This window comes from Ictidomys tridecemlineatus, chromosome 10, assembly GCF_052094955.1.
Source record: "Ictidomys tridecemlineatus isolate mIctTri1 chromosome 10, mIctTri1.hap1, whole genome shotgun sequence".
In the NCBI taxonomy this organism is placed as follows: Eukaryota; Metazoa; Chordata; class Mammalia; order Rodentia; family Sciuridae; genus Ictidomys; species Ictidomys tridecemlineatus.
Window position 1 is genome coordinate 76,486,928 of NC_135486.1, and position 24,663 is coordinate 76,511,590.

At 39.7% G+C, this 24,663-nt stretch overlaps 2 protein-coding genes across 13 annotated transcripts in view; both read left to right on the forward strand.

Moving 5' to 3' along the window:
* Dhtkd1 (dehydrogenase E1 and transketolase domain containing 1) overlaps nucleotides 1-17,012 on the forward strand; it is a 57,894-nt gene extending 40,882 nt beyond the window's left edge. For all 4 annotated transcript variants that reach the window (XM_040277270.2, XM_040277268.2, XM_078023226.1 and 1 more), the window contains 9 exons: nucleotides 6-90; nucleotides 1,874-2,013; nucleotides 7,365-7,515; nucleotides 8,454-8,560; nucleotides 9,398-9,562; nucleotides 12,000-12,082; nucleotides 12,544-12,713; nucleotides 15,592-15,677; nucleotides 16,690-17,012. In XM_040277270.2, coding sequence (XP_040133204.1) covers nucleotides 6-90; nucleotides 1,874-2,013; nucleotides 7,365-7,515; nucleotides 8,454-8,560; nucleotides 9,398-9,562; nucleotides 12,000-12,082; nucleotides 12,544-12,713; nucleotides 15,592-15,677; nucleotides 16,690-16,794 — 1,092 coding nt within the window. In that variant the 3' untranslated portion in view covers nucleotides 16,795-17,012. The remainder of the gene's footprint in view (nucleotides 1-5; nucleotides 91-1,873; nucleotides 2,014-7,364; nucleotides 7,516-8,453; nucleotides 8,561-9,397; nucleotides 9,563-11,999; nucleotides 12,083-12,543; nucleotides 12,714-15,591; nucleotides 15,678-16,689) is intronic.
* A 3,796-nt stretch (nucleotides 17,013-20,808) lies between these two features.
* Nucleotides 20,809-24,663, forward strand: part of Sec61a2 (SEC61 translocon subunit alpha 2) — a 32,822-nt gene continuing 28,967 nt past the window's right edge. For 7 of the 9 annotated variants that reach the window (XR_013426679.1, XR_013426682.1, XR_013426680.1 and 4 more), the window contains exons 1-2: nucleotides 20,809-20,973; nucleotides 23,821-23,888. Coding sequence is in view for 2 of the 9 variants with exons in the window: in XM_078023227.1 (XP_077879353.1) it covers nucleotides 20,967-20,973; nucleotides 23,821-23,888 (75 nt within the window). In the remaining 7 variants the exon portion in view is untranslated. The remainder of the gene's footprint in view (nucleotides 20,974-23,820; nucleotides 23,889-24,663) is intronic. The other 2 variants (XM_005320272.4, XM_040277781.2) reach the window with 2 other exon arrangements.

A 24,663-nucleotide genomic window follows, 5' to 3' on the forward strand; every position in this document is an offset into this window, starting at 1 on the left:
TACAGTCCAGAATGGAGAAAGTGATGAGCGGAACAAATTTAGACTGGGCCACAGCAGAAACCCTTGCCTTGGGCTCCTTACTTGCTCAAGGTAAGACATTTCTGTTTAGTTTCATAGGTGATGGAGAATACTTTAAATGACATTTGTTACATGTGACCTCTGTGATTTTCTTTTTTTTTTTTTAAAGAGAGAGTGAGAGAGGAGAGAGAGAGAGAGAGAATTTTTAATATTTATTTTTAAGTTCTCGGCGGACACAACATCTTTGTTTGTATGTGGTGCTGAGGATCGAACCCGGGCCGCATGCATGCCAGGCGAGCGCGCTACCGCTTGAGCCACATCCCCAGCCCCACCTCTGTGATTTTCTATCTACTATCTACTATCATTTTTATCTACTAGAAAAGTTCTAAAACATTCTACTGGACAATATTAGTTGATCGTGGTATAAGTCATATTGAAAGCCTTCATCAGAACATAGACAATACAACAGTATACTGAGATATACAGAATCAGTGCCAGAAGTATTGGAAAGATAGTTTTCTCTAAAAAATATAGGGCAACACTTCTTTTTTTAATTTAATTTTTATTTTTTAGTTATATAGGTGGACACAATATCTTTATTTAATTTTTATATGGTGCTGATGATCAAACCCAGTGCCTCACACATGGTAGGCAAGTGCTCTTCCTCTGAGCCACAACCTCAGCCTCTATAGAGCAACACTTCTTAAAAGAAGTGTGAATAGCCATAAATTATATGAAGAAATGTCCAACATCTCTAGCCATCAGGGAAATGCAAGGCAAAACTATATTGAGAGTCCATCTCACCCTAGTCAGAATGATCATCATCAAGAATACAAAAAAAAAAAAAAAACATTAAATTCTGCTAAAGGTGCAGGAGAAAAGGAACCCTCATACACTATTGGTGGGGTGTAAATTAGTACAGCCACCATGGAAATCAGTACGGAGGTTCCTCAGAAAACTAAAATCAAAACTACCATATGACCCAGCTATACCGCTCCTGTGTATATACCCAATAGAATTAAAGTCAGAGTATTATATAGGTACCTGCAAACCCATGTTTATCATGGCAAATTGACAATAGCCAAGTAATAGAATCAGCCTATGTGTCCATCAACAGATGAAAAGGTAAAGAAAATGTGGTGTATATATATACAATAGGGTATTGTTAAGACATAAAAAAGAAATAAAATCCTGTTATTGCAGGAAAATGGATGGAACTGGAGATCATCACATTAAGCAAGATAAGTCAAATTTAGAAAGACAAGTATCATGTTTTACTTCATGTGGAATCTGGGGGGGAGTGAGTATGAAAGTAATGAGGAGACTGAGAAGGAAGATAGGGGAAGAAGTGTGTAAAGGAAGACAATCTGGGGTGAACAGGATCAAAGTATGTTATTTGCAAGTACAAATATGCCGCAATGAGACCCATGAGACCCATTTTCCTGTACAATTAAAATACACTAGTAAAAAACTTCTAGGACAACTAACAATTCTCCATTCTTATACAACTTTACCTTGACTTTTAACTATAGAACAGGAATGTTTTAATAAGGAGAATCTATTATCCTTAGGAAAAATTTCAAGATGAGCCAGTGTATAAGAATTCAGACAGCCAGGTATGTGGTGTGTGCCTGTAATCCCGGCTACTCAGGAGACTGAGACAGGAGAATTATGTGAGCCCAGGAGTTCAAGATCAGCCTGGGCAACATGTTAAGACCCTGTCTCAAAAAAAAAAAAAAAAAAAAAAAGAGAGAAAAAGAATTCAGGACTACCATGACTTATTACTACTACTTAAGTTTTTCGTGGAGATCTGGATTTTTTAAAAAATATATATTTTTTTTCTTGATTCTTTAAGGTTTTAATGTCCGTCTGAGTGGCCAAGATGTTGGTCGTGGAACTTTCAGTCAAAGGCATGCCATGGTGGTTTGCCAGAAGACCAATGACACCTACATTCCTCTGAACCATATGGACCCTAATCAGAAGGGGTTTCTGGAGGTAGGACATCCTGGTATCTATTGTAAAATTCAGGTGCCAATTATTATAGTTATAGGATTTAAAAAAAATATATTGTTTAGTTGTCAGTGGACCTTTGTTTTATTTATTTATATGTGGTGCTGAGAACTGAACCCAGAGCCTCACACACGCTAGGCAAGCGCTCTACTGAACCATAGCTCCAACCCCTAATAGTTATAGGATTCTTAAAGCAACCAAAATAAATGTCAGCAACTTTGGGTTCAAGACTTTTTAAAATAAAGGGATACTAAGTGGGCAGACAAATAGTGTGTACGTTTGAAATGAAAGGCTAGAGTAAAGCTATTTCCTTCTGGCTACTTATCTATAATCACATAAATGTCAAACAGATATGTGTTTTGTCAATTCAAAATTGGCAATATATAGGGCTGAGGCTGGGGCTCAGTGGTAGAGTGCTTGCCTCACACGTGTGGGACCCTGGGTTTGACCCTCAGCACCACATAAAAATAAGTAAGTGAAATAAAGGTATTGTGTCCAACTACAACTAAAAAATAAATATTTTTTAAAAATTGGCAATGTAAGGGCTGAGGCTATAGTTCAGTGGCAGAGCATTTGCCTGTGTGAGGTATTGGGTTCGATCCTTAGCACCACATAAAAATGAAACAAATAAAATAAAGGCATGCTGTCCATCTACAACTATAAAAAAATTTGCAATATAATCTGCATGTTGTAAGTTACTTAAGTTAGTTGTAAGTTAGTCATTGAAGCTAGTCAAAGTTGTGGGTAGTAAGCCATTACCTGTTTTAAAAAATTAAAAGAAAATCAAAACAAAACAAAATACACCATTTCCTCCAGGTTACTGTTTTTTTTTTGTTGTTGTTTTTTTTTTTGTTTTTTTTTTGTAATCTGTGAATGGGGAACCTGTGTGTTCTCTAAAATTTAGCAGGCATTTCTGGGTGCCACTCTCTGTGCTGTTTTCTTCAACATCTTAATGGCAGGAACTCAGTTGCTTCATTTTTGTTCTCCAACAATTAGCATAATGTTTATGAAAATAAAGTATTTTTAAGGCCAGTTCAGTGGCATCCCATCTCCTTTTTTTTTATTCTAGCTTTTGGTTTGAGAATATAATGTTATTTAGTGATTCTCTATTTAAAAATGTGCTTGGTAAGAGCAATATTCCAGGAAGATTAGTTAAAGGTCATTTTCTTTAAGTTAATTTAAAATTCACCTTTGGATCAAGTCAGATTGGTGAACTAGATACTGAAATGTTTTATATCTGTTCTACCTCAAATGAGGCTTTCATTGAATTGCTATTTGACATTTAGTATCATTTTCAAATATTGCTACTTAAAAAGCCCCTATTATATGTCTTGTATCTGTTATGAAGATACTGTTAAAGATAGTTATCACTTATTATCTAATACCAGGTCCTCTGTATCAAGATCCTAGGGAAAAACCCCTTAGTTAATCTTGGAATTGAGAATAAATGGAGTTTATTAAGCAGTGCTTTAACTTCATTCTATGTATTGAATTCTGTTACCAGCCAGTGTTTCCTTATCAATGGTGGCTTCTAGGAAGGACTAGAAATCAGGGCAGCCTCTGTCATGAGTGACTAGGTCATCAGGATATACGCCTAACTCTCTTCTGTGTCTTAATCTTTATCTATATAAACTTTCTTAGACACTTTTTGGAATAAGTAAAAGCCTTAATAGATTCAAGAAAATAGGTATCTGAGGGCTAGTGGTATAAGGGGGTTTAGCTCCCTGGAAGAGCACTTGTCTAGCATGCACAAAACCCTGGGTTTGATTCCTAGCACTGAAAAAAAAAATATCCAAGTGTATACAAAGTACAATAAATTCATAGGAAAAGAGGCAGCTATACCTAAGTGTGGAAGACAAGAAATGCTTGGGAGAAGAAGCTTCATTTGAGTTAAGACTTGAAGGACATTAGGTGCTGTCTAATAAGTGCAAGGAGAACATTCTAGGTGAACACAAGAATACATATAAAAGTTGTGAGATAAGAGAGCCTGGCTTGCTCCAGGAACTACAAATAGCTTCACGTGACTAGTGTTTAAACTGCAGTGAAGATACAGGAGTAGAGAGTGGCCATTTAGTGTACCCATGCTGTGAAAGGCTTTGAAAGTCACGTAAAACTGGAGTCATAGAGAAATTGTGACCCGGTGAGCAGATTTTTTTTAAAAATTTTTATTTATTTATTTATTTAAAAAAATTTTTTTATTGGTTGTTCAAAACATTACAAAGCTCTTGACATATCATATTTCATACATTAGATTCAAGTGGGTTATGAACTCCCATTTTTACCACAAATACAGATTGCAGAATCACATCGGTTACACATCCACATTTTTACATAATGCCATATTAGTAACTGTTGTATTCTGCTACCTTTCCTATCCTCTACTATCCCAGATTTTCATATTAGGAAGAATGCTCGTGACAGTACTCAGGAAGTCAAAGGTAAAGAAGAATAAGAACTTAGGACAGTTGGGAAGGACACTCCCCACTCTTCTAGGAGGCAATCTTAGGAATCAGAATCTACAGTGCAGGAGCAGTGTAGGTGGAAGTTGGAGCCAGATTGAAGGACTATTCAGAAAATGAAAGTGATCGGGACTGAGTGGTGGAGGTAGGGTGAATAAAGAAGGAAGACTAGGTTACATCCTAGCTTGACTTGGACAACTGAAGAGTGTCAATGACACCCATTCAAATGAGAGCAGAAGGACTGCTTTGGTAAGGAAAGATGTCGATTTAATTTTGAAATATAGCTTTAACATGGCAGAATGATATAGAGGCTTTTTTGGTTGTAGTGTTTTTTGTTGTTGTTGCTGTTGTTGTTGTTTATTTGTTGTACCAGGAAATGAAGCCAGAGGCGCTTAACCATTGAGCCACATCCCCAGCCTCCCTTTATTTTTTATTTTGAAATGGGGTATCACTGAGTGGCTGAGGTCAGTTTTTTAAAAAATTTTTTTAGTCATTGATGGACATTTATTTATTTATTTAGTTTTAGTATCAGGGATTGAACTCAGGGTGCTCAGCCACTAAGCCACATCCCCAGACCCCCCACCACACCTTTTTAATATTTTTTTTTCTTCTTCTTCTTCTTCTTCTTCTTTTTTTTTTTTTAGTTATAGATGGACACAGTATCTTTCTTTCTTTATTTTTATATGGTGCTGAGGATCAAACCCAGCACTTCACACATGTGAGGCAGGTGCTCCACCACTGAGCTACAGCCCCAGCCCCTCCCCAGCCCTTTTTTATATTTTATTTAGAGATAGGGTTTCACTGAGTTGCTAATCAAAGTTCAAAGCCAGTCTCAGCAGATTAGTACCTCGCTAATCTGCTGAGACTGGCTTTGAACTCAGGATCCCCCTGTCTTAGCCTCCGGAGTTGCTGGGATTACAGGAGTGCACCACCATGCTGGCTATTTATTTATTTTTGTGTGCTTCCAAGAATTGAACCCAGTGCCTCACACATGCTAGGTGAGCACTCTACCACTGAGCCACAACCCCAGACCCTGAGGCGGGTTTTGAACTAATGATCTTCCTGCCTCAGCAGTCCAATTTGCTGGAATTACAAGTGTGTGCCACCACTCCCAGATGACATAGAGGTTTTTTTTTTTTTAATTTTTTACAATTATTTTTTAATATTTATCTTTTAGGTGTAGATGGACACAACACAATGTATGTGGTTCTAAGGATCGAACCCAGGTCCCACCCATGCTAGGCTAGCACTCTACCGCTGAGCCACAATCCCAGCCCTGACAGAGGTTTTTATGGTAATTAGATATGCATACCTGGTGCTAATAATGGATGCGGATCCTGAAATGGATTTAGAAGTAATCAGGGTGTAGGAGTTTTGAAACCACAGGGGTGGGAGAATCTGCCAGAGAGAGCAGAATAAGAGGAGGTCCCAAGGCAGGATCCTGGGGGAAATAACATTTAAAGGGCATGACCCAATCTCAAGTTGTGAAGCATCTGTACTTAGTTTACTGTGAAAGGAAGCAATGGGTGGGGGAGCCCAAGTCATAGGAATATTTCTTGTTTCATTTTAAAGCTTTCAAGTGTCTATGTGCTGAGAGGAGAAAGCCAATAAAGGAGGGTCTAGGTGATGGAGCAGGTCCCAGAAGAAGCAGAAAGAAGGGATGAATACATAAGGAGTAGGTATGCCATTTGGGAAGGAAAAGTGATGAGGAAGGCGGTGAGGACAGGTGAAGATGCAAATAAAGTGACTGTGCAGGCCCTATTTATGACACTCACACAACTGAGAAATGTGGCAGGCTTTTTTTTTTTTTTTTGTGGTAATAGGGATTGAACTCATGGGCACTCTACCTCTGATCTGTATCTCATATCGCCAGCTCTTTTTAAAAATTTTTGTTTGTCTTGAGATAGTATCTCTCTAAGTTGCCTGGGGCTGACCTCAAACTTGCTGTCCTCCTGCCTCAGCCTCCCGAATCACTGGGATTACAGATGTACACCATTATGCCTGTTTTTCCAGTGACTCAGGAGGCTGAGGCAGGAGGATTGCTTGAGCTCAAGATTTTGAGGCTGTCCTAGATAACATAGCAAGATCCTCTCTTTAACAAAATCCAACAAACAAAACACCCCCCAAAAAACCAGAAAAATTTTTTTAATGTTAAAATAAACACAAAATTACAAAAAAAAGTTGGTTATATGATACAAGGGAACTTTTTTCTCATCCTAAACCAACCATTTGCTAGCAAGTTATCAACCTGATATCCTACAGTTTGTATTTCCTACAATGACAGTCTCCTCCATCACCCAATATAACCATCAAAACCCAGAAATTAACATTGATACATTACTACCAATATATTTCTCAAATCTAATCCAGAATTAGTTGCATTTAACTATCGTGTCTCTTTAACCTCCTCAGAGATTAATTTTGTATTCTGCTTTTTAAAATCTTAATATAACATGATTGTTCTTTTGCCTTATCATGAAAATGGGATGCTATAATAATGGATTCTGACCAAAATAGGCCTTTATTTTGTAACTTTTCCATCTTTATTTGAATGACTTATAAAAAAAAAGTTTTGATGACCCATTTTTACTCACAGCTCCAAAGGTAGGCCATCTGAGAAATGTATTGCTTATCTTTGGAGAAAATCTTTAATACCCATATTCCAACCTCTTTTTCTTCTCCTCTCTTTGTCCTGACTTTTCCCAAATGCATCACTGATACTGAACAGTAAGGACTGTGTTGATGAATGAAAGCAAAGCTTCCCTCTGCGTCCCTCTTGCCTTTGAGAGGTTTGTATAAATGTGATGCTTTCTCTTTGTGGGCCCCTGCCAGATTTCCCCTTGCATGCCAGTGTTTGGTTCTCTTTCTTGGGATTAGGTCAGCAACAGTCCCCTGTCAGAAGAAGCTGTCCTGGGATTTGAATATGGGATGAGCATCGAAAGCCCAAAGTTGCTGCCCATCTGGGAGGCTCAGTTTGGTGATTTCTTCAATGGAGCCCAGATCATCTTCGACACATTCATCTCTGGAGGTCGGTGTCAGTGCATGGCCTGGGCCTCATAGGGACAAATGAATGAAAGGAGGACATTGCTACTATTGAGACTCCTGCATTCACAGCATCTCTGGATAGTCGCGAACTTATCCTGTCTTCCACTGGCATGTGGCAGCTGTCAGACAGCTTGACAAGCTGAAGGGAAGAACATCGTAGTGCTCTGTTAGCAGCGGGCCCTGTACCACTCAGCAGCTGGGCAGGGGGCACCTTCTGTCTCCTGGGGACTGTGCCTGGCTGTAGGAAGTTGTGATGTACCTGCCAGCTTCTAGCTGTCTGACTTCCACAGCTATTCTGGGGGTATAATGAGTGATTAACTATAGCACAAGAAATCAGCAGGCAACAGTGAGGTTTTGTGGTGAGAGTCAGTGTGTATTAAGAAAAATCTAAGTCTCCCCAGAAATTCAGTTCCATTTTCTGGGGGTACCTGCTCTTAGATTTTGATTATATGTCCTAGATCTTTCCTATAGTTGTGTTTCTCTCTGACTTTTTATTGTGAGGAAAGAAGTGCCCGAGGAGCCTGGACTTTTGACATGTCCAGAGACTGTTCTGAAGTGTCCTCCACCTTCCATTTGAGGACAGTGGCCTATGTTGTCAGCCATGCTGTGAGGAGGGGAGGAGATGCCCATTCTTGTTAAGAGTTGTGTCTGCAGTGAAGTCAAGAGTGGCACATACTTTCTGTGAGGCCAGGACCTTCATCTTTTAGTTTATCTTCTACTCACCGAATCCCAGGACCCATGTAATTATAGGTTTTTCATCAAGCAAGTATGATGTGACAGTGCTGGCAGATGCATGTAATGGAAAGGTTTTGGGAAGTTAGATCTCAAACTAACATCTGTTTTACTCTCCAAGTCATGACATGGCAGACCATTTTGTACCTGCTTCATGGAGTTCTTATTGCCTGCATCCTGCTTTTCCAGGAGAGGCCAAGTGGCTCCTGCAGAGTGGCATTGTTATTCTCCTTCCACATGGCTATGATGGGGCTGGGCCAGACCACTCCTCCTGTCGCATAGAGCGGTTCTTGCAGGTATGGTGAATGCTACTGGATTCCTGGAGATGTTACACTGTTTTCTAGGTTCCTTGAACTACCCACTGCAGAGAATGGGAGTGTAGCTTAGTGCTGGAGCACTTGCCTAGTGTGTGTGAGGGCCTGGGTTTGTTCTCTAGTGAAAAAAGAAAGAAAAAAAGAGAGAAAGAAAGAAAGAAAGAAAGAAAGAAAGAAAGAAAGAGAGAGAGAGAGAGAGAAGAAAGAAAAAAGAAGAAAGAAAGAAAGAAAGAAAGAAAGAAAGAAAGAAAGAAAGAAAGAAAGAAAAAGTATCTCCTGTAGCTAGCTTCATACATACCTTAAACTGTAAGTTTTGTTTTGTACTAGGGATTGAACCCAGGGGCATTCAACAACTGAGCCACATCCCCAGTCTATTTTATTATTATTATTATTATTTTTTAATTTTGAGACAGGATCTTTCTGTGTTGCTCAGGGCCTTGCTAAGTTGCCAAGGCTGGACTTGGGCTTGTGATTCTCCTGTCTCAGCTTCCTGAGTCATTGGAATTACAGTTGTGCACCACCATACCTGGCAAATCTTTTTTTTTTTAAAGGTTCTTCTCAGATGATTTTTGCAGTTAGGTCTGCCTGGGAACCGCTGTGTTAACATGGCAAAGCACTGGGCCAATGGACAGAGTCCTCAGAAGTCTCCTGTGGTCAATATTTCACAGGTCATAAATTTACCTTGCAATATTTTTCCATAATGAAGAGAAGTGTGTTTTCTCTAATTGAAAACACGTTTCCCTTTGGCCTTCATATTGTTGCTATGATTGAAGTAGATAATCTGAACTTCTTTCTCCTTTCTTGCCATTTCTCATCTAGATGTGTGACAGCAGAGAGGAGGGGGTGGATGGAGACACTGTGAATATGTTTGTGGTACACCCAACTACTCCTGCGCAGTATTTCCACTTGCTTAGGCGACAAATGGTCCGGAACTTCAGAAAACCCCTCATTGTGGCTTCTCCCAAGATGTTGCTCAGGTTCCCTGTAAGTAGAAAATGCTGGTTAATAAGCTTTTCTCTCCCTGTCATTTTTTGTATTCTACTTTTCTCTCTTTTCTATGTCTAATAATATTTCTAAATTACAGAAATATCTTTTTAGTTCAAATTAACTTTGCTGCTTTCATTATTTTTAGCCATTTAAGAATAACTGGAAAAAAATAATTGGAAATATAGTTTGCTTTCCATTTGTGTTGTAAGGAGGGACGTCTATAGCAGATACTGTTGGTTAGTCCCAGGTCTGGGAATCAATGCTGAAGAAATGTACTTCAAGTTGTTTCCATTGTTGTCTGCTGTTTGTTTGTAGAGGTCTACTTATTCTCTTTCACCCAATGTTCTCAGCAGCCTAGAAGCATCACAGCGTCACAATACATTCAAGAAAAGTTAATGCACTGGACATGGTGGCGCATGCCTGTAATCTCAGCAGTTTGGGAGGCTGAGGCAGGTGGATCGCCAGTTCAAACCTAGCCTCAGCAACTTAGTGGGTCCCTGAGCAACTCAGCAAGACCCTGTCTCTAAGTAAAATATTTTTCAAAAGGGCTGGGGATGTGCCTTAGTGTTTATGTGCCCTGGATTCAGTTCTGAGTACCAAAAAAAAAAAAAAAAGAGAGAGAGAGAGAGAGAGAGAGAGAAAGAAAAGTGAAAGTTAATGCAATCCCTTTGACACAATTCTTCTGGAAGAGCTCTTTTGACACAGATAGTGTGAGACAATCTTTTTTGTTTTGTTTTGTATTATGGTACTGGGGATTAAACCCAGGGGTGCTCTACTACCCAGTTATATCCTCAACCCTTTTTATTTTTTATTTTGAGACAGGGTCTTGTTAAGTTGCTGAGGGTCTTGCTAAATTGCTGAGCCTGGCCTTAAACTTGTGATCCTCCTGTCTCAGCCTCCTAAATCACTGGAATTACAGGCATGCACCACCATACTTGGCTTTCGAAACAATCTTAAAGGGATCAAATTAAAATGTAAAATTACTACAATTTATTTCTAAGAAACACGTATCTGGGATTTTTAAAAAATATCTTTATTTATTTATTTACTTAATGTGGTGCTGAGAATTGAACCCAGTGCCTCACACATTCTAGGCAAGCACTCTACCACTGAGCCACAAACCTAGCTCATGTATCTGGGATTTTTGACCCAACTTTCATTGTATCTCCAAGGTTGTTACCTGCTCCTCAAATCATAATATCATGATGATATTAAATATAACATGTATTTTATTAAGGGAATTATTAGAAATTTTATTTTCATTTTTTGTAGTTCTAGAACTTGGGCCCATAGGAACTTTACCACTGAGCTATACCCCCATCCCTTTCTTTATTTTTCATTTTGAGACAGAGTATCATTAAATTGCAGCAGCTGGCCTTGAACTTTCTGTCCTCCTGCTTCAGCCTCCTGAGTCTCTGGGATTACAGGCATGTACGACTATGCCCAGCCTGAAATTTTAATTCTTAAAATTATTGTTATTATTATTTTTGTATTTCTTTTTTTTTTTTTTTTTTTAAGAGAGAGAGAGAGAATTTTTTTTTTTTAATGTTTATTTTTCAGCTTTCCGCGGACACAGCATCTCTGTTTGTATGTGGTGCTGAGGATCGAACCCGGGCCGCACGCATGCCAGGCGATCGCGCTACTGTTTGAGCCACATCCCCAGCCCATATTTTTGTATTTCTTGCACTATTGGGGTTTGAACCCATGGGCTCTTTACCACTAATCTATAACCTCTAGCCTTTTTATTTTTTTGAGACAAGGTCTCGCAGAATTGTCCAGACTATCCTTGAATTTGAGATTCTCCTGCTTCAACCTCCCACATAGCTGGGATTATAGGCGTATGCTACCTTGGCCACATATAAAGCACATCTTTTCATATCTCTGGTTGTATATATAGTATATTCACACCAATTTGTGTCTTCATACCTGTACTTTGGATAATAATGATCATCACATTCCACTATCATTACTAACCCCAAGCCCCCTCCCTTCCCCTGGCCAATGAATTCTTAAAACTGTTGTGGCCCAGTGTAGTGGCACATTCATGTAATCCCAGATACTTGAGATGCTGAGACAGGAGGATTACAAATTCAAGGTCATTCCAAACAATTTAGCAAGATCCTGTCTCAAAAACAAAAAGTGTTGGGATGTAGCTCAGTGGTGAAGTACTTGCCTAGCATATGCAAGGCCCTGGGTTCAATCTCAGTGCTACCAAAAAACCCCCAAAACAAAACTTATCAAGACACTTGTAGTGTGGCATAGACAAAAGTCAATTTTACTTAACTTTAGTCTGATATTTTGGGGAAATTACTGTTTTTGTTAGTTTGTGTGCTTACTCTCAGTTCTAGGCTATTTGTGGGAAAGATCTCTTGTAAGTTAAAGTTGCATCTCTTTTCCACTAGTTGATACATGTATGGCTTTTTCTCTCCCTTAGGCAGCTGTGTCAACTCTTCAAGAAATGGCACCAGGAACAACATTCAAACCAGTCATTGGTGATTCATCTGTGGATCCAAAAAAGTAATTTAATATGTTTCTCTGTTTTCATACCCTGGGGTAGATGTTTAGTTAGTAGGAAAGTTTAGGTCATGTTGGAGAATCCCAAGTAACCAAAATCTCCTCTATCCTGATATAATTTTATTTTATTCTATTTTTTTGTGGTGCTGGGGACTGAACCCAGGGCCTCACCATGGTACCATGCTGGGCAAGTGTTCTCCCTCTGAATTCCATCCCCAGCCCCTATCCTGACATAAGTTTTTTTTTAAGGCAGTGGAATAGGAGTCAGAGTGTGCATGAAAGAGTGAACTTCAGAGGCATTTGTGGCTCAAGAGGATTGCCAGGCACAGCGGATAACTGACCCCAGTTACCATGCCCCCACAGCTTCATCAGTGAGCCACTGAAGAAATTTAGTCTCCCTTTCCTCAGACACAATTCTTGGAAGCATTTCTCCCCCATTCTGTTGCTCTTGTTCTCCCCAACAGAGTGAAGACCCTCGTATTCTGCTGTGGTAAGCATTTCTATGCCCTGCTGAAACAAAGAGAGTCTTTGGGGGCCAAGAAACATGACTTTGCCCTGATTCGAATAGAGGAACTCTGCCCTTTCCCATTGGATTCTCTACAGCAAGAGATGAGCAAATATACACACCTGAAAGGTAAAGGGTTGTTCTTGTTAGTGTTCTTTGCTTTTTAGATATATGAAATCTATTCAAACTATTTTGGATTTAAAAAGGTGGTGAGGGAAGTGCGAGTTATTAGAAAATCAAATCTCGCCAGGCGCAGTGGTGCATGTCTGTAATCCTGGCAATTTGGGAGCCAGAGGCAGGAGGATAGCAAATTGGAGATCAGCCTCAGCAACTTAGAGAGATCAGCCTACACAACATAGTGAAATCCTGTCCCCAAAAAATAAAATAAAAAATAAAAAAATAAAGAGCTGGGATGTAGCTCAGTGATAAAGCACTCCTGGGCTCAATCTCCAGTTCCAAAAAAAGAAAGAAAAGAAAATTAAATTTCATGGACTCTAAGAATATGAAAAAAAGTATTCCTTGAGTTAGTGACTCTCTTGGTGTCCCTCTTAGTTCTGCCCTTCTGTCATCTAAAATTGCTAATTTCTTGAGAGTTTGGGGATTATCAATGCTGTGTTATCATTTGTGAGAAATATATGATAATTAAAAAATACAGGTCAAGACTGGAATATTTGATGTCTGAATGCACCTTATATAAAAATTAATTCCAAATTGATCATGGCCCTAAATGTAAAACTATAGAATTAACAGAATAAAGTCATTGTGACCTTGGGTTAGATGAAAATATCTTAGTTATGACACCTAAACCACATTCTATAAAAGAAAAATTCAGCTTTATCAAAACAAAAATGTGTATTGTAAAAAGCACTGTGAAGAAAATTCAAGTCAAGCCACATGCTGAGAGAAAATATTTGCAAATACATATCTGACAAGACTATCTAGAGTATCTAAAGACCTCTTAGAACTCAGTGCTAAGAAACAAACAATTTTTTCTAACTGTACAAAAACCTTGAAAAGGCACTTTTCCAAAGCACTGGATGACAAACAAGCACTTGAAATGAGGCTCAATGTCATTAGTGGCAAGGGAAATGAAAATTAAGCCAATATAAAATATATATATATACACCTGCCAAAATGACTAAAATTAAATCAAAATAAAACAACAGACTGATGATATCAAGTGCTGATGAGGATGCAAAGAAGTGGAGCCCCCACTCCCTTATGATAGGAAAGCAAACTGTTGCAGCCACACTGAAAAATAGTTACTTATAAAGTTAAATGTCAAGGTACCACATGACCCAGCAATCCACTCGTAGGTATTTACCCAGGAGAAATGAAAACACATTCACAGAAAAATCTGTAGGCATTTATTATTATTATTATTATTATTATTATTATTATTATTATTATTATTGGTGCTGTTGTAGGGACAAATGAGGCAAGGCACCGAAGATAGCAGGGAACAGTTTTATTTGGCTGCAGCCAGGTTCAGAGGGCACAGCTTCTGTAGTAATCAATCAATCCCCTGAACCCCAAGTTCAGGTAGTTTCAGAGTTTTATACCCAGGATGTAAGGGGAGGGGCTCAGAAATTCACTGTCTGTAGAAGTTCACATAAAAGCAGCTTTTTCTTTCACTTTTGGGCATGTTAACCCTTCAAGGACAACACCAGAGAAGGGGAGAGCTTCTTCTCCCCTTTTTTTCCTCCCCCTGCCAGCTGTTACCATGGAGCCCAATTGTAACTTATCTTAAAAATGTAGACATCTCTGTGAACCCCCAGCTCAAGGCCAAAGGCCTTGTTTGCACATTTCTACAAAGTACTATACTGGATATGTTTGTGAAAAACTAGTAAGGGATGTTCAGCACCTGGAGTGCTGGTATCTTCCTGGCCAGTGGCCAAGTAAAACAGGGCAATACGAAAATAGGAAGTTTATCTACACTGGACTCTTTTGCAGAGACTCCTTTGCTGACAGTCCTAAAATCAGCCATGGTGAAGAGGGCTTTTCTGTGGGGAAAAGGGGTGCCACTTTAGTGCTGGGGATTAAACCCAGGGCCTTGTGCATGTGAGGCAAGCACTCTACCAACTGAGCTATATCCCCAGCCCCCAAATACATATATTTATAGCAGCTTTGTTGGTAATTCTCCCAAATAAGAAATAACCAAAATATCATTCATTCAGTGAATGAATAAACATAATTTACCTGCAGCAATAAACATCTGTACAATATCATACTACCCAATACAAAGAGTGAATATTGCTTTACACAAAAACATGTGTAAGTCACAAATGTATAAGCCAGAACGAAAATCTACATACAATATGATTCCATTTATAGGACATCTTTTAAATAGATGATTTTGTAGCCTTTAATATCATCTTTCCAAGAGAATTTAGCAATATAAAATGCTTGCTTTTTGCATGATTCAAAAATGTATACAAAACCATATATACCAGAATTCTAATTCTATATTCATTAAGGTGAATTTTTATAATTATGTGTATATACAAATATAAATATACCTACAGAAGGAAAAAGACTAGAAGGAACTACACCCAAATCATTTCTTATACATTTTGTTATTGTTTTTTTGTTTTGTATTGTTTTGCAGTGCTAGGGATTGAACCCAGGTCCTTGAGCATACTAGTCAAGTACTCCACCATTGAGTACCCCAATCCCATTTATATGACATTTTGGAAAATGTAAAACTCTAGGGATAGAGAAAAGATCCGTGGTTGCCATTGTTTGGGAGTGGAAGGGGGAACTGATAAGAGGATAGAATAAGGAAATTTGGGGCACTGGTAGAACCATTTGTATCACGATTGTGGTTGTGAATGTGTGACTATGTATTTGTCAGAAAAAAGATAAACAATACAATGCCATATTGGAAAAGCACATATTTAATTGAGGTTGGATATCTCTCTCTTCATCCATCTCTCCCCACCTTGCTTTTGGTATATTATGTTTACTTGAGGTGCTAAAATGAATTATTTGGGTCTTTTTTTTGTAGATATTATATGGAGTCAGGAAGAGCCTCAGAACATGGGTCCATGGTTTTTTGTTGCTCCAAGGTTTGAAAAGCAACTGGCCTGCAAGGTAATAGCCTTCTTGTGGTGTTTTGAGGTGTGTGTGAATGTATGTATGTTTTTCCTGGAGAGCTGATAGATGGGCTTATCCCTAGTCCAATTCTTTAAAGATAACCTAAAATAGAAATTCTCTTGGAAGAAAACACTAACTTGGTGCTCAAAAAGATTTGGATTTTGGAGCATTTCAGGTTTTGTATTAAGGATGCACAAGCTATTATCATGTAAATGAAAGTATGGTTATTAACTCCCCAAAGTAAAGTCCTTACTTGTTTACTCCCTTTCTCATTAGTCCCCTCAGCCTTTTTAGTCAAAGCCTTGGAGAAGCAGGATAATAGTAGACTTGTTTTATAGGACTAGCTGGGTCTCCTTTTGTGCTCGTGTAATCCCAGCTCCTCTAGAGGCTGAGGTGGGAGGATCACTTGAGCCCAGGAGTTGGAGGCCAGCCTGGGCAATATAGTGAGTCCAAACAAAACCCAAAACACATATACCCAATTAACCCTTGTTCAAGACCCAGTTACAAAGCTGGTATTCATCAAGGCTGATATACTCCTTGATTTTCCTTAGGAAGGGGAAAATAGTGAGACAAGCTATATACTTGTTTGTCTTTTTATTCTGTTTTGATTGAAACACAGTTCACTCATTCAATGCTAGCTTGCTAGATTCAAATCACATTCACATGTAAATAATTCTAATTAAGGAAACTATAGCTAACACCAACTGATAGTTACTTAAGAATAGGACAAGGGGCAGTGCTTGCCTTGAATGCACATAAGCCCTGGGTTCAATCCCCACCACCACCAAAAAAAAGGGACAAATTAAAAAAACTTGTTTCATCTTTCATGCCTAAAATTTGGTTGGTTGTTAGTGTTGACATATTTCTTTCTAATCATTCTCTGACTCATTATTTCTCCAGAAAGGTGACTTATGGATAAATAAGCTAAGAGAAATACATGCACTTTCTTGGAGGAAGTAGGCAGAACGCCAATCAAAATAATTTTATCTCTTCTCTCATTCAATGACAGCTCCGTCTCGTGAGTCGACCCCCTTTGGCAGCACCTGCAGTAGGAATTGGCAAGGTGCACCTGCAGCAGCATGAAGATGTCCTCACCAAGACCTTTTCTTGCTGATGTCCTTTGAGGAAATATTACTTCCTTTAAAGCAAACTGTTGTAGAAAGGACGGCCTATTTCCTCTCCTCTCCCCTTTCTTTTAGGTAACATGAAAAATTTGTATTCCTCTGAGATGATGGAATTGATGCAGACAATTTAATTTGGAATAGGTGGAATAAACAGGGGCATCTATTGTAAACATGTGAATCAAACTAGTAAATTTTATCCTTAAAAGTGTACTTGTGTTATGTTTTGATTAGATGTGAGTTGAGTTAGAGAACTAGGTCATTAGCTACATGATTCCAGACTCCACTGTCATTAAACATGTAAGACAGGGAAATGTTCTTTAGCTACAATTTAAAGCCATGTACAGATGACCTCAAAACTGGATCTTAGCCACTTTTTATTTTTTTATTTTTTCAAAGCCCTGTTACTACCATTATTTTCATTCTGTTATCCGCCAGCCAAAACTAAATTATTCCCAATTTGTGTTCTTCAAGGTTTTACCCATCATCCTTAAGCCTGGGTCCTATTAAATACAAACCTCTGGCTATACGATCTTCTAACAGTGTATTTTAAAATTAAATAGTTTTAGCTATAATGATTTGTGGTTTATTTTGCCATGATCCCTGACCCCTTAATTATTCTTATGAAATCAGACTTTGCTTTCTGAGATGGGGATTTCAGATCCTGGTTAATCAGTTTTGGTTGTGAAAGTCCCAGATGCAATATATTTATTTGTGGCATTTAAAGAACACTTTAACAGAGGGACCTTCCCAATGTCCTTGGGCATGCTTGGGGATTTCTTAGAGGAGACAACTGACTCCCCCCCCATCTGAAATTACATCTAGTATTAGAAACATAACCAAACTGCAAACTATGTAGATTCACTTGGCTTGGTGTTGTGGAGCCTTTACTATCTGCTGTTCTTGGGTCATATACTGTTTTTCTGAGAATTTATGGGGGATCCTGGGGGTAGAATGGACCCACTCCCTCTCCAGTTTTACATGCAATTAAAAATATCTTTCAGAATTGATGTTCTGGGCACAGTAGATTCATAATTCACATCTTAAATATGTATATTAGTATATTGATTTAACATTTCTGTAGTAGTTACCTCTCCTTTCTTTCTGCATACCTTGCTACTTTTTTTTCTTGTATCAAGCCTTGTCATGTAACTTAACACCACTCATATAAATCAGTAAAATTACAAAATTATATTTAATTAAAATTGTAATTGTCTATTTAAATAGAAAAATAATTTCTTTTTCCCCCCCTCATATCTCTTAGTTTCTTGAATGGCATTGTTTGGAAATACTTAGAAATACTTAGAAGTAAAAGATAGATAGGTTGCTCTGGGTCATTAGTAAACTAATAGTCTATGTGAAAAAAAAACTATTTTATGTTTAGGGAAAGAAATTTTCTTGTTGTATATGCTAAAGGAATATGAGAGGTCAAAGTAGAGTGATATTCCTGATGTAGACCAGCTGGCATATTGTAGTTAGTTAAGGAAAAGTCTTGGGTAACATGTAGTAGTAGAAAGACTGAATAATGACAGAGTGTAATTCATAAATTACCCAGGGTGACAAAGCTTACTTCTGTTATGCCAGAACAGACCTCCAGGAGCTGAATCCGATGCAATCACACAAGAGTCTTTATTGCAAGCTTGAGCCTAGACTCACAACGGTTCCTGACGCAGCTGTCCCAGGGAGTGAGTCCTGGTCCTTTGTTCAGTGAGATTTTATAGACTTTGGGGGATACTCTATGCATCACAACATCACACAGCAAATCATTCCACACCGTGGGAAAGTCAAACAACAACTCTTAACATTCAATGACAGGAACAATTTGGGGAGGGGTGATTGGTTAATACAAGAGAGGGATTCCTTTGAACTGATTGGTTTAGGCCACTAGGGGTGTACATGCTAAACTACATGGTTTCCCAACATGTTGTCAACCACCATAAACTACTTGGGGGTCATCTGGCATTCCAGGTATTTTCCCTGTCTCATGCTGATTGGAGGTTGCTAGTGGGGTTGCTATGGGTCTTCACCTAGCCTAACTGAGTCAGGGACACCTGGCGCCTCAGACCTCTCCTGTTATTTACAAACAACTCAGCAGGGTGCTCAGGAGTGCTCTGTGGGTTTTTCCAAGGACAAGGGTCACACCCCCTTCCTTAGGACAGGCTTTGCTCTGAGGTAGAGGCTGGTTTCTCAAAAATGGAGTCACACACACAAAAAAAGGGCTGGGGATGTGGCTCAAGTGGTAGCGTGCTCGCCTGGCATGTGTGCACCCCGGGTTCGATCCTCAGCACCACATACAAACAAAGATGTTGTGTCTGCCAAATACTAAAAAATAAATATTAAAATTCTCTCTCTCCCTCACTCTCTCTTAAAAAAAAAAAAAAAAAATGGAGTCACATTAGTTTCTCACTCCCAGGCCCACTCTTCAAATATGGAGCTATCTCAGACATAGGCAGTAAAGAGGGGTAAACTGTGTTGTCAGATTTTTCAATTTAGTGCATCTTTATTTTAAGGATACTGTGTTCATGTAATTAGCTGACAATCTTGTGTCAACATCATATTTAAGCTGGGCATGGTGGCTCATGCCTGTAATCCCAGCAACTCAGGAGGCTGAAGGAGGAAGATTTGAGACAAACCTGGAATATTTAGTGTGACCCTGTCTCACAATGAATAAAATTAAAAGGGCTGAAAATGTAGCCCAGTGGTTGAGTGCCCTTCACGAAAAAAGTGCATTTAAGTCAATCATTTGCGGACACAGGAATTAAGTTCCACCTCCCAAAATTTACTGTGATGTAAAGGGAGATTAGACAAGTTTGAAAGTGATTAATACAAAGTAAAGTGAGGTAAGAATAAGTTCAAAGAATGGGAATTCTGACTGTGGCATACTGTATTTTCCAAAAATGGCCACAGCAATATATGAGTCAGACAGGGTCTTCCAGAACCTTGCCACTCCCTCCTCTAGGAGTGGTGTCTCTTTGCCCTCTGGAAGTTGAGCAGACCTTCCTGGCTGCCTCTACAAACACCATTTAGTGAAAGAGACACTGGGGCACTTCCAAGGAAATCCTTTGGTACCCAGATACCATGTTGCAAAGAAGCCCATGCCACACGGAGAAGTCATTTGGAGGCGTTAAAGCTCACAGACGGTATCAAATACCGGCTTTGTGAGAGTGCCTTTTGATATAAATTATATAAATAATTTCCTATGGACGTCTAGCTGAACATTAGAACACATCCTCAGATTTGGTGATAATAGGTCATTAGTTACCTTTAAAATAGTTTGTTTCAGCAGACTTTAGAGCAGAAGTTTGATTGCAGGGGTTCAAAATTTGAGTAAGGAAAATAAAATTGGAGGCCTTCTATGTGCCAATTGCTGAGTTTAGTTTTTTAACTTTCACACCCTTAGAAGTGGGTATCATGATCCTTATGTTATCCGTGTAGCTGTGAATGGCTGACAGCCTAAAGCCATTCAAAAGCAGCCGAGTGATTAAAAGGTAGGGCAGCTTTCTAACCGCGCCGTCCCAGAAGGGAGAACAGGAGCCCCACGGGGTCAGAAAACGCTGGCTCCGGGAAGGGGCACGACGCAGGGGGCCTAAAACCCTGACACACTCATTTGGAAGAGGATGGAGAAGGAGTATTAGTGGCCGGCAGAAAAGAGGAGTCTCCTACACAATGTGTAACAATTCTTTTACAAAATACCGAAAGGTTACTAGAAGACTGAACCAACTAGAAGCTCCCGGGGCCTGGGGCCCCAGGTCTCAGGGACCCGCAGAGGCGCCCGCGGGGGCTAGGAAACTGTCCTTTCTCCGCGCTGGTTTGAGAAACCTGCTCAGAAAGGTAAAACCCAGGCCGCCCCTGCCCTTCGGAAGCCGCAGAAGCCCTCAGACCCCCGAGTCACACCCAGGAGCTCGGCCATTCCCGCCTCCGGGCGCCCCGCCCGGCCCCCGCGCCGGCGGTGACCATGACGACGCGGCGGACGTCGGCCAACGGCTGGGGCCCGCTCTGGGGGCGGGGCTGGGCGGAGCGGGGGCGCGGGTCACGTGATTCGGGGCGGAGCCTGCGTGGAGCAGCCGGAGCGCGTCCGGAGCCGGTGCCGAGGCCCGAACCGCGGGAGCCGAGCGAAGGCAGCGCCGAGGCCGCTGTGCCCTGCTGGGCCTCCCCAGCCGCCGCCATGGGCAGTGAGTAGTGGCGGCTGGAGCGGGGCTGGAGCCGGGGCCCGGGCCCCGCGGGGGCTGGAGGTGGTAGGGCCGGCGCCCACGGGGGTCGTCCAGCCCGCGGGCCGGGGATGGATGCGCGGGCCGCGCCGGGCTGCTGCGGAGGGCGCGGGTGGGGGCCTCCGCCGAGGCTCCTTCTGGCGTGCGAGGCCTCTCCCGGGCCAGCCGCGGGGGACTGGGACCCGGAGGCCCGGGGGTTGCGCTGGAGAGGTGGCGAGGAGCGGGGATGGTACCCAGAGGCCATTCGTTTTAGGGGCGGGGAGTTAAGGCACCAGGCTAACCCTGTACCACTTGTGATTTTTCTGGAGCTTAGGAAAGCTGTATTTTTTATTCCCGAATCACCTTTCGTTGGTTGTGATGAATAAGTCTCCTTAACTCATTTAAAAAAAAATAAAGTGATATATGGCATGTGTTTTAAGGGAGGAAAGGAATGTGATTGATAGCACAACATTTTCCTGCTTCATTCCAGTCATTCTGTAGCATTTACTGGAAACTGTGTAGGGCCCTGTCTGTAAGCCTTAGGGACAAGGCCTCACACTGTGGGAATCCTTTGGGTGCCCTCCCCCCAAACACTCAACCCCATGTATATTCGCATAGATACTTAACCTAGCTGTTCAGATGTTTGTTTCATGAATGAATAACTGCATACTCAGGTGCACTCATCGGCTAACTAGGGCATTTGGGGAAAACTGGAAATGAAGTATAAGAGACCGCTGGCTTTGAATTTACCTGTAAGGAGTAAAATTCTGCAACACAAGCATAGACAAATGCATACAGAAGCATTGCTTGAACATGAATAACCTAATACAAATGATGATAAAATGCTAAGAAATCCTGCAGAGTGGCTTGAATTGAGGTGGAAAGTACAAGAGTTAAAGAGAGTCTACGAAGTTTCCTGCCGTGATGATCTTGTTTTGCATGAGAGATGATTGCTTTCATAATTCAGATTTACTTTCCAGACACTTCATAATGGTACCTGGATCACAAACATATGTCCATGACAATTATTGAATTCTTCTATTAAAGATGGAATTTTCTACTGTTGATTTTTTTTCCCCCCCAGTACTGGGGATAGAATTCAGGGGCCCTCTACCAGTGAGCTATATCCTAAGCTCTTTATTATTTTATATTTTGAGAAAGGGTCTCACTAAATTGTCAAAGTTGGCCTGGAACTTGATCCTCTTGCCTCAGCCTTCCAAGTTGCTGGGATTACAGGTGCTGGCCACCATGCCCCACTTTTTTTTTTTTTTTTAATCTTCATTTTGTTTATTTTTATGTGGTGCTGAAGATTGAACCCATTGCCCATATCTGAGAGGCAAGCGCTCCACCACTGAGCTACAACCCCAGTCCCTATGCCCTGCTTTTAGAGATTTTTTTATTTTTTATTTTTTATTTTTTTATAAAGATAGTATAGTCAACTTCTGGCCAGCCATGGAGGTGCTTTAAAATTATTTAAGGAGGTTGGTATACAGAAACCAATTAATGTTGGGAAGAAGATTCTAACAGCTAGCTATGGCTTGTGTTTGAATCCATTATAGACTGCAAAGGACTAAAGCTTAAGAGATTGTCATCTTTATCCTCCAGTTATTTAACAAGACTTAAATTAATCCTGAAGGCAGTCTTTTTCCCCCCTCTGTGCTGGGTTTGAACCCAGGGCCTTGCATGTGTTAGGCAAGTCCTCTGCTACTGAGTTATATGCCTAACCCTGATAGTGTCTATCTTTAAAGAACCTTGGTTTATCTTATTTTTATATAGCATAATAGTCTGGGTAAGCAGTACTTTTTAATGAAATGTATTGTTCTCTGAACTGATTCTTGTACATAAGCAAGTATGTTTTGATGCTGTTAATAGGGTGGATGACCAAACATTGAGATGTGGCTTAATGAAATGAAGCAGAGATTTTGTACTACAAAGTTAACTGTAGAGCTGGGGGAGTTGCTTGGTGGTAGGCATGTGGAAGGCCCTGTGTTCAATCCTCAGAACAGAAGGGGAAAAAACAATCAAAAATCTTTAGGGCTGGAGGTTTAACTCAGTGGTAGAACAGTGGCCTACCATGAGCATGACCCTAGGTTCTATACCCAGCACTACAGAAAAGAAAAGAAAAAGATTAATTGTAGGGGGTGGATTTTATGATGTTTTCACTTAACACATTTTGGTTTCTTTTGGTGTAAGTTAGTGCTGCAGGTGAAGCCCATTTCCTTCCTTCCTTTCCTAAGTAGAGAAGGTATCCTCATTTCTTTTTCCTCTTATATGTCTACTTTCTTCCACAATGCATTGCCTTTCGGGTACCATACTAAACTGCTCTTTTTTTTTTTTTTTTAACATAGTAATGCTCTGAATAATTCCTTTTGTGTATACAGAAAATTGTATGCAAGTGTGAGGAAACAAAGTTATAGTGAAAGGACACTTGATTTATTTTATTGACAAGCCATCAAACCATTTGATTCTTTATATCAGTTCCCTTATATATTCATTTGAAATGGAGAGCATCATGATTAATTAATTTGGGAGGGATGGGGTAAATTGCTGTTCAAAGTTAAAGAACATTTATATTTGATTTTACAAAAAGATACTTTGTTTTTTTTTTTTTTGTACTGGGGCCACATCCTCAGTCCTATTTTGTATTTTATTTAGAGACAGTGTCTCACTGAGTTGCTTACTGCCTCGCCATTGCTTAGGCTGGCTTTGAAATTGCAATCCTCCCAAGTTGCTGGGATTATAGGCATGTGCCACTGTGCTTGGCAAAAAGATACATTTTTTTAAAAAAAAACTTTATAATAGAGACCTTTTTATTTTATTTTTTTTTTACAGTCAAATTTTTAGAAGTTATCAAGCCTTTCTGTGCAGTTCTACCAGAAATACAGAAACCTGAAAGGAAAGTAAGTAAAATACTTTAGTAATATACTGGTTAGCTAAATGAAGTATCTTATTAAACCAACAAGATTGATTTATTTCCCCAGTCCTTTTCTGGTTGAAATTGGAAAAATATATCTTACTCATCTTCCATGAAAGAGACGGAAAATGAATAAAACTAGTATAGGCCTGCTAAAGTCTAGACATTTTCCTCATGCTTTCAAAAATGACTATTCTTAAAGTTTTAATATTTCCAAGCCAAGTGTGTCTTTGACATGTTAGTTAACAAACATTATTCTCCTGTCCATGGTAATCCTTTATAATTCCTTTAGTATAGGGTATAGATTGTGCTTGCTAATGATGTGATCTGCTGGAATATAAATGGATCAAACTGCTGGGATAGGTTTTGATGAATACAATTGTTTTCCATAAACGAATTATAATTGTCCAACTATATACCTGCCATGTGTTGATTTATTCATTGTAAAGAAAAATCATAGGAATGATTGGATCATTTTCCATCATTGTGCACTTTTGGAGCTAAGATATTTAAATTCCAGAAATACTGTTAGTTCCAAACTGGCCAGTTCCCATATGTTCCTCTTCTGAACTTTTATTTATTTTTATGTGGTGCTGAGGATTGAACCCAGTGCCTCATACATGCTAGGTAAGCCTTTACCACTGAGCTAGAATCATAGCCCCTGAAGTTTTAATTTCTTATAAAACTAGCAGGCATAGGAATGGAGAAAGAGATAGGTAAAATTTTTGTTAAACTTACTGTTTTATTTAGAAGTATATTTG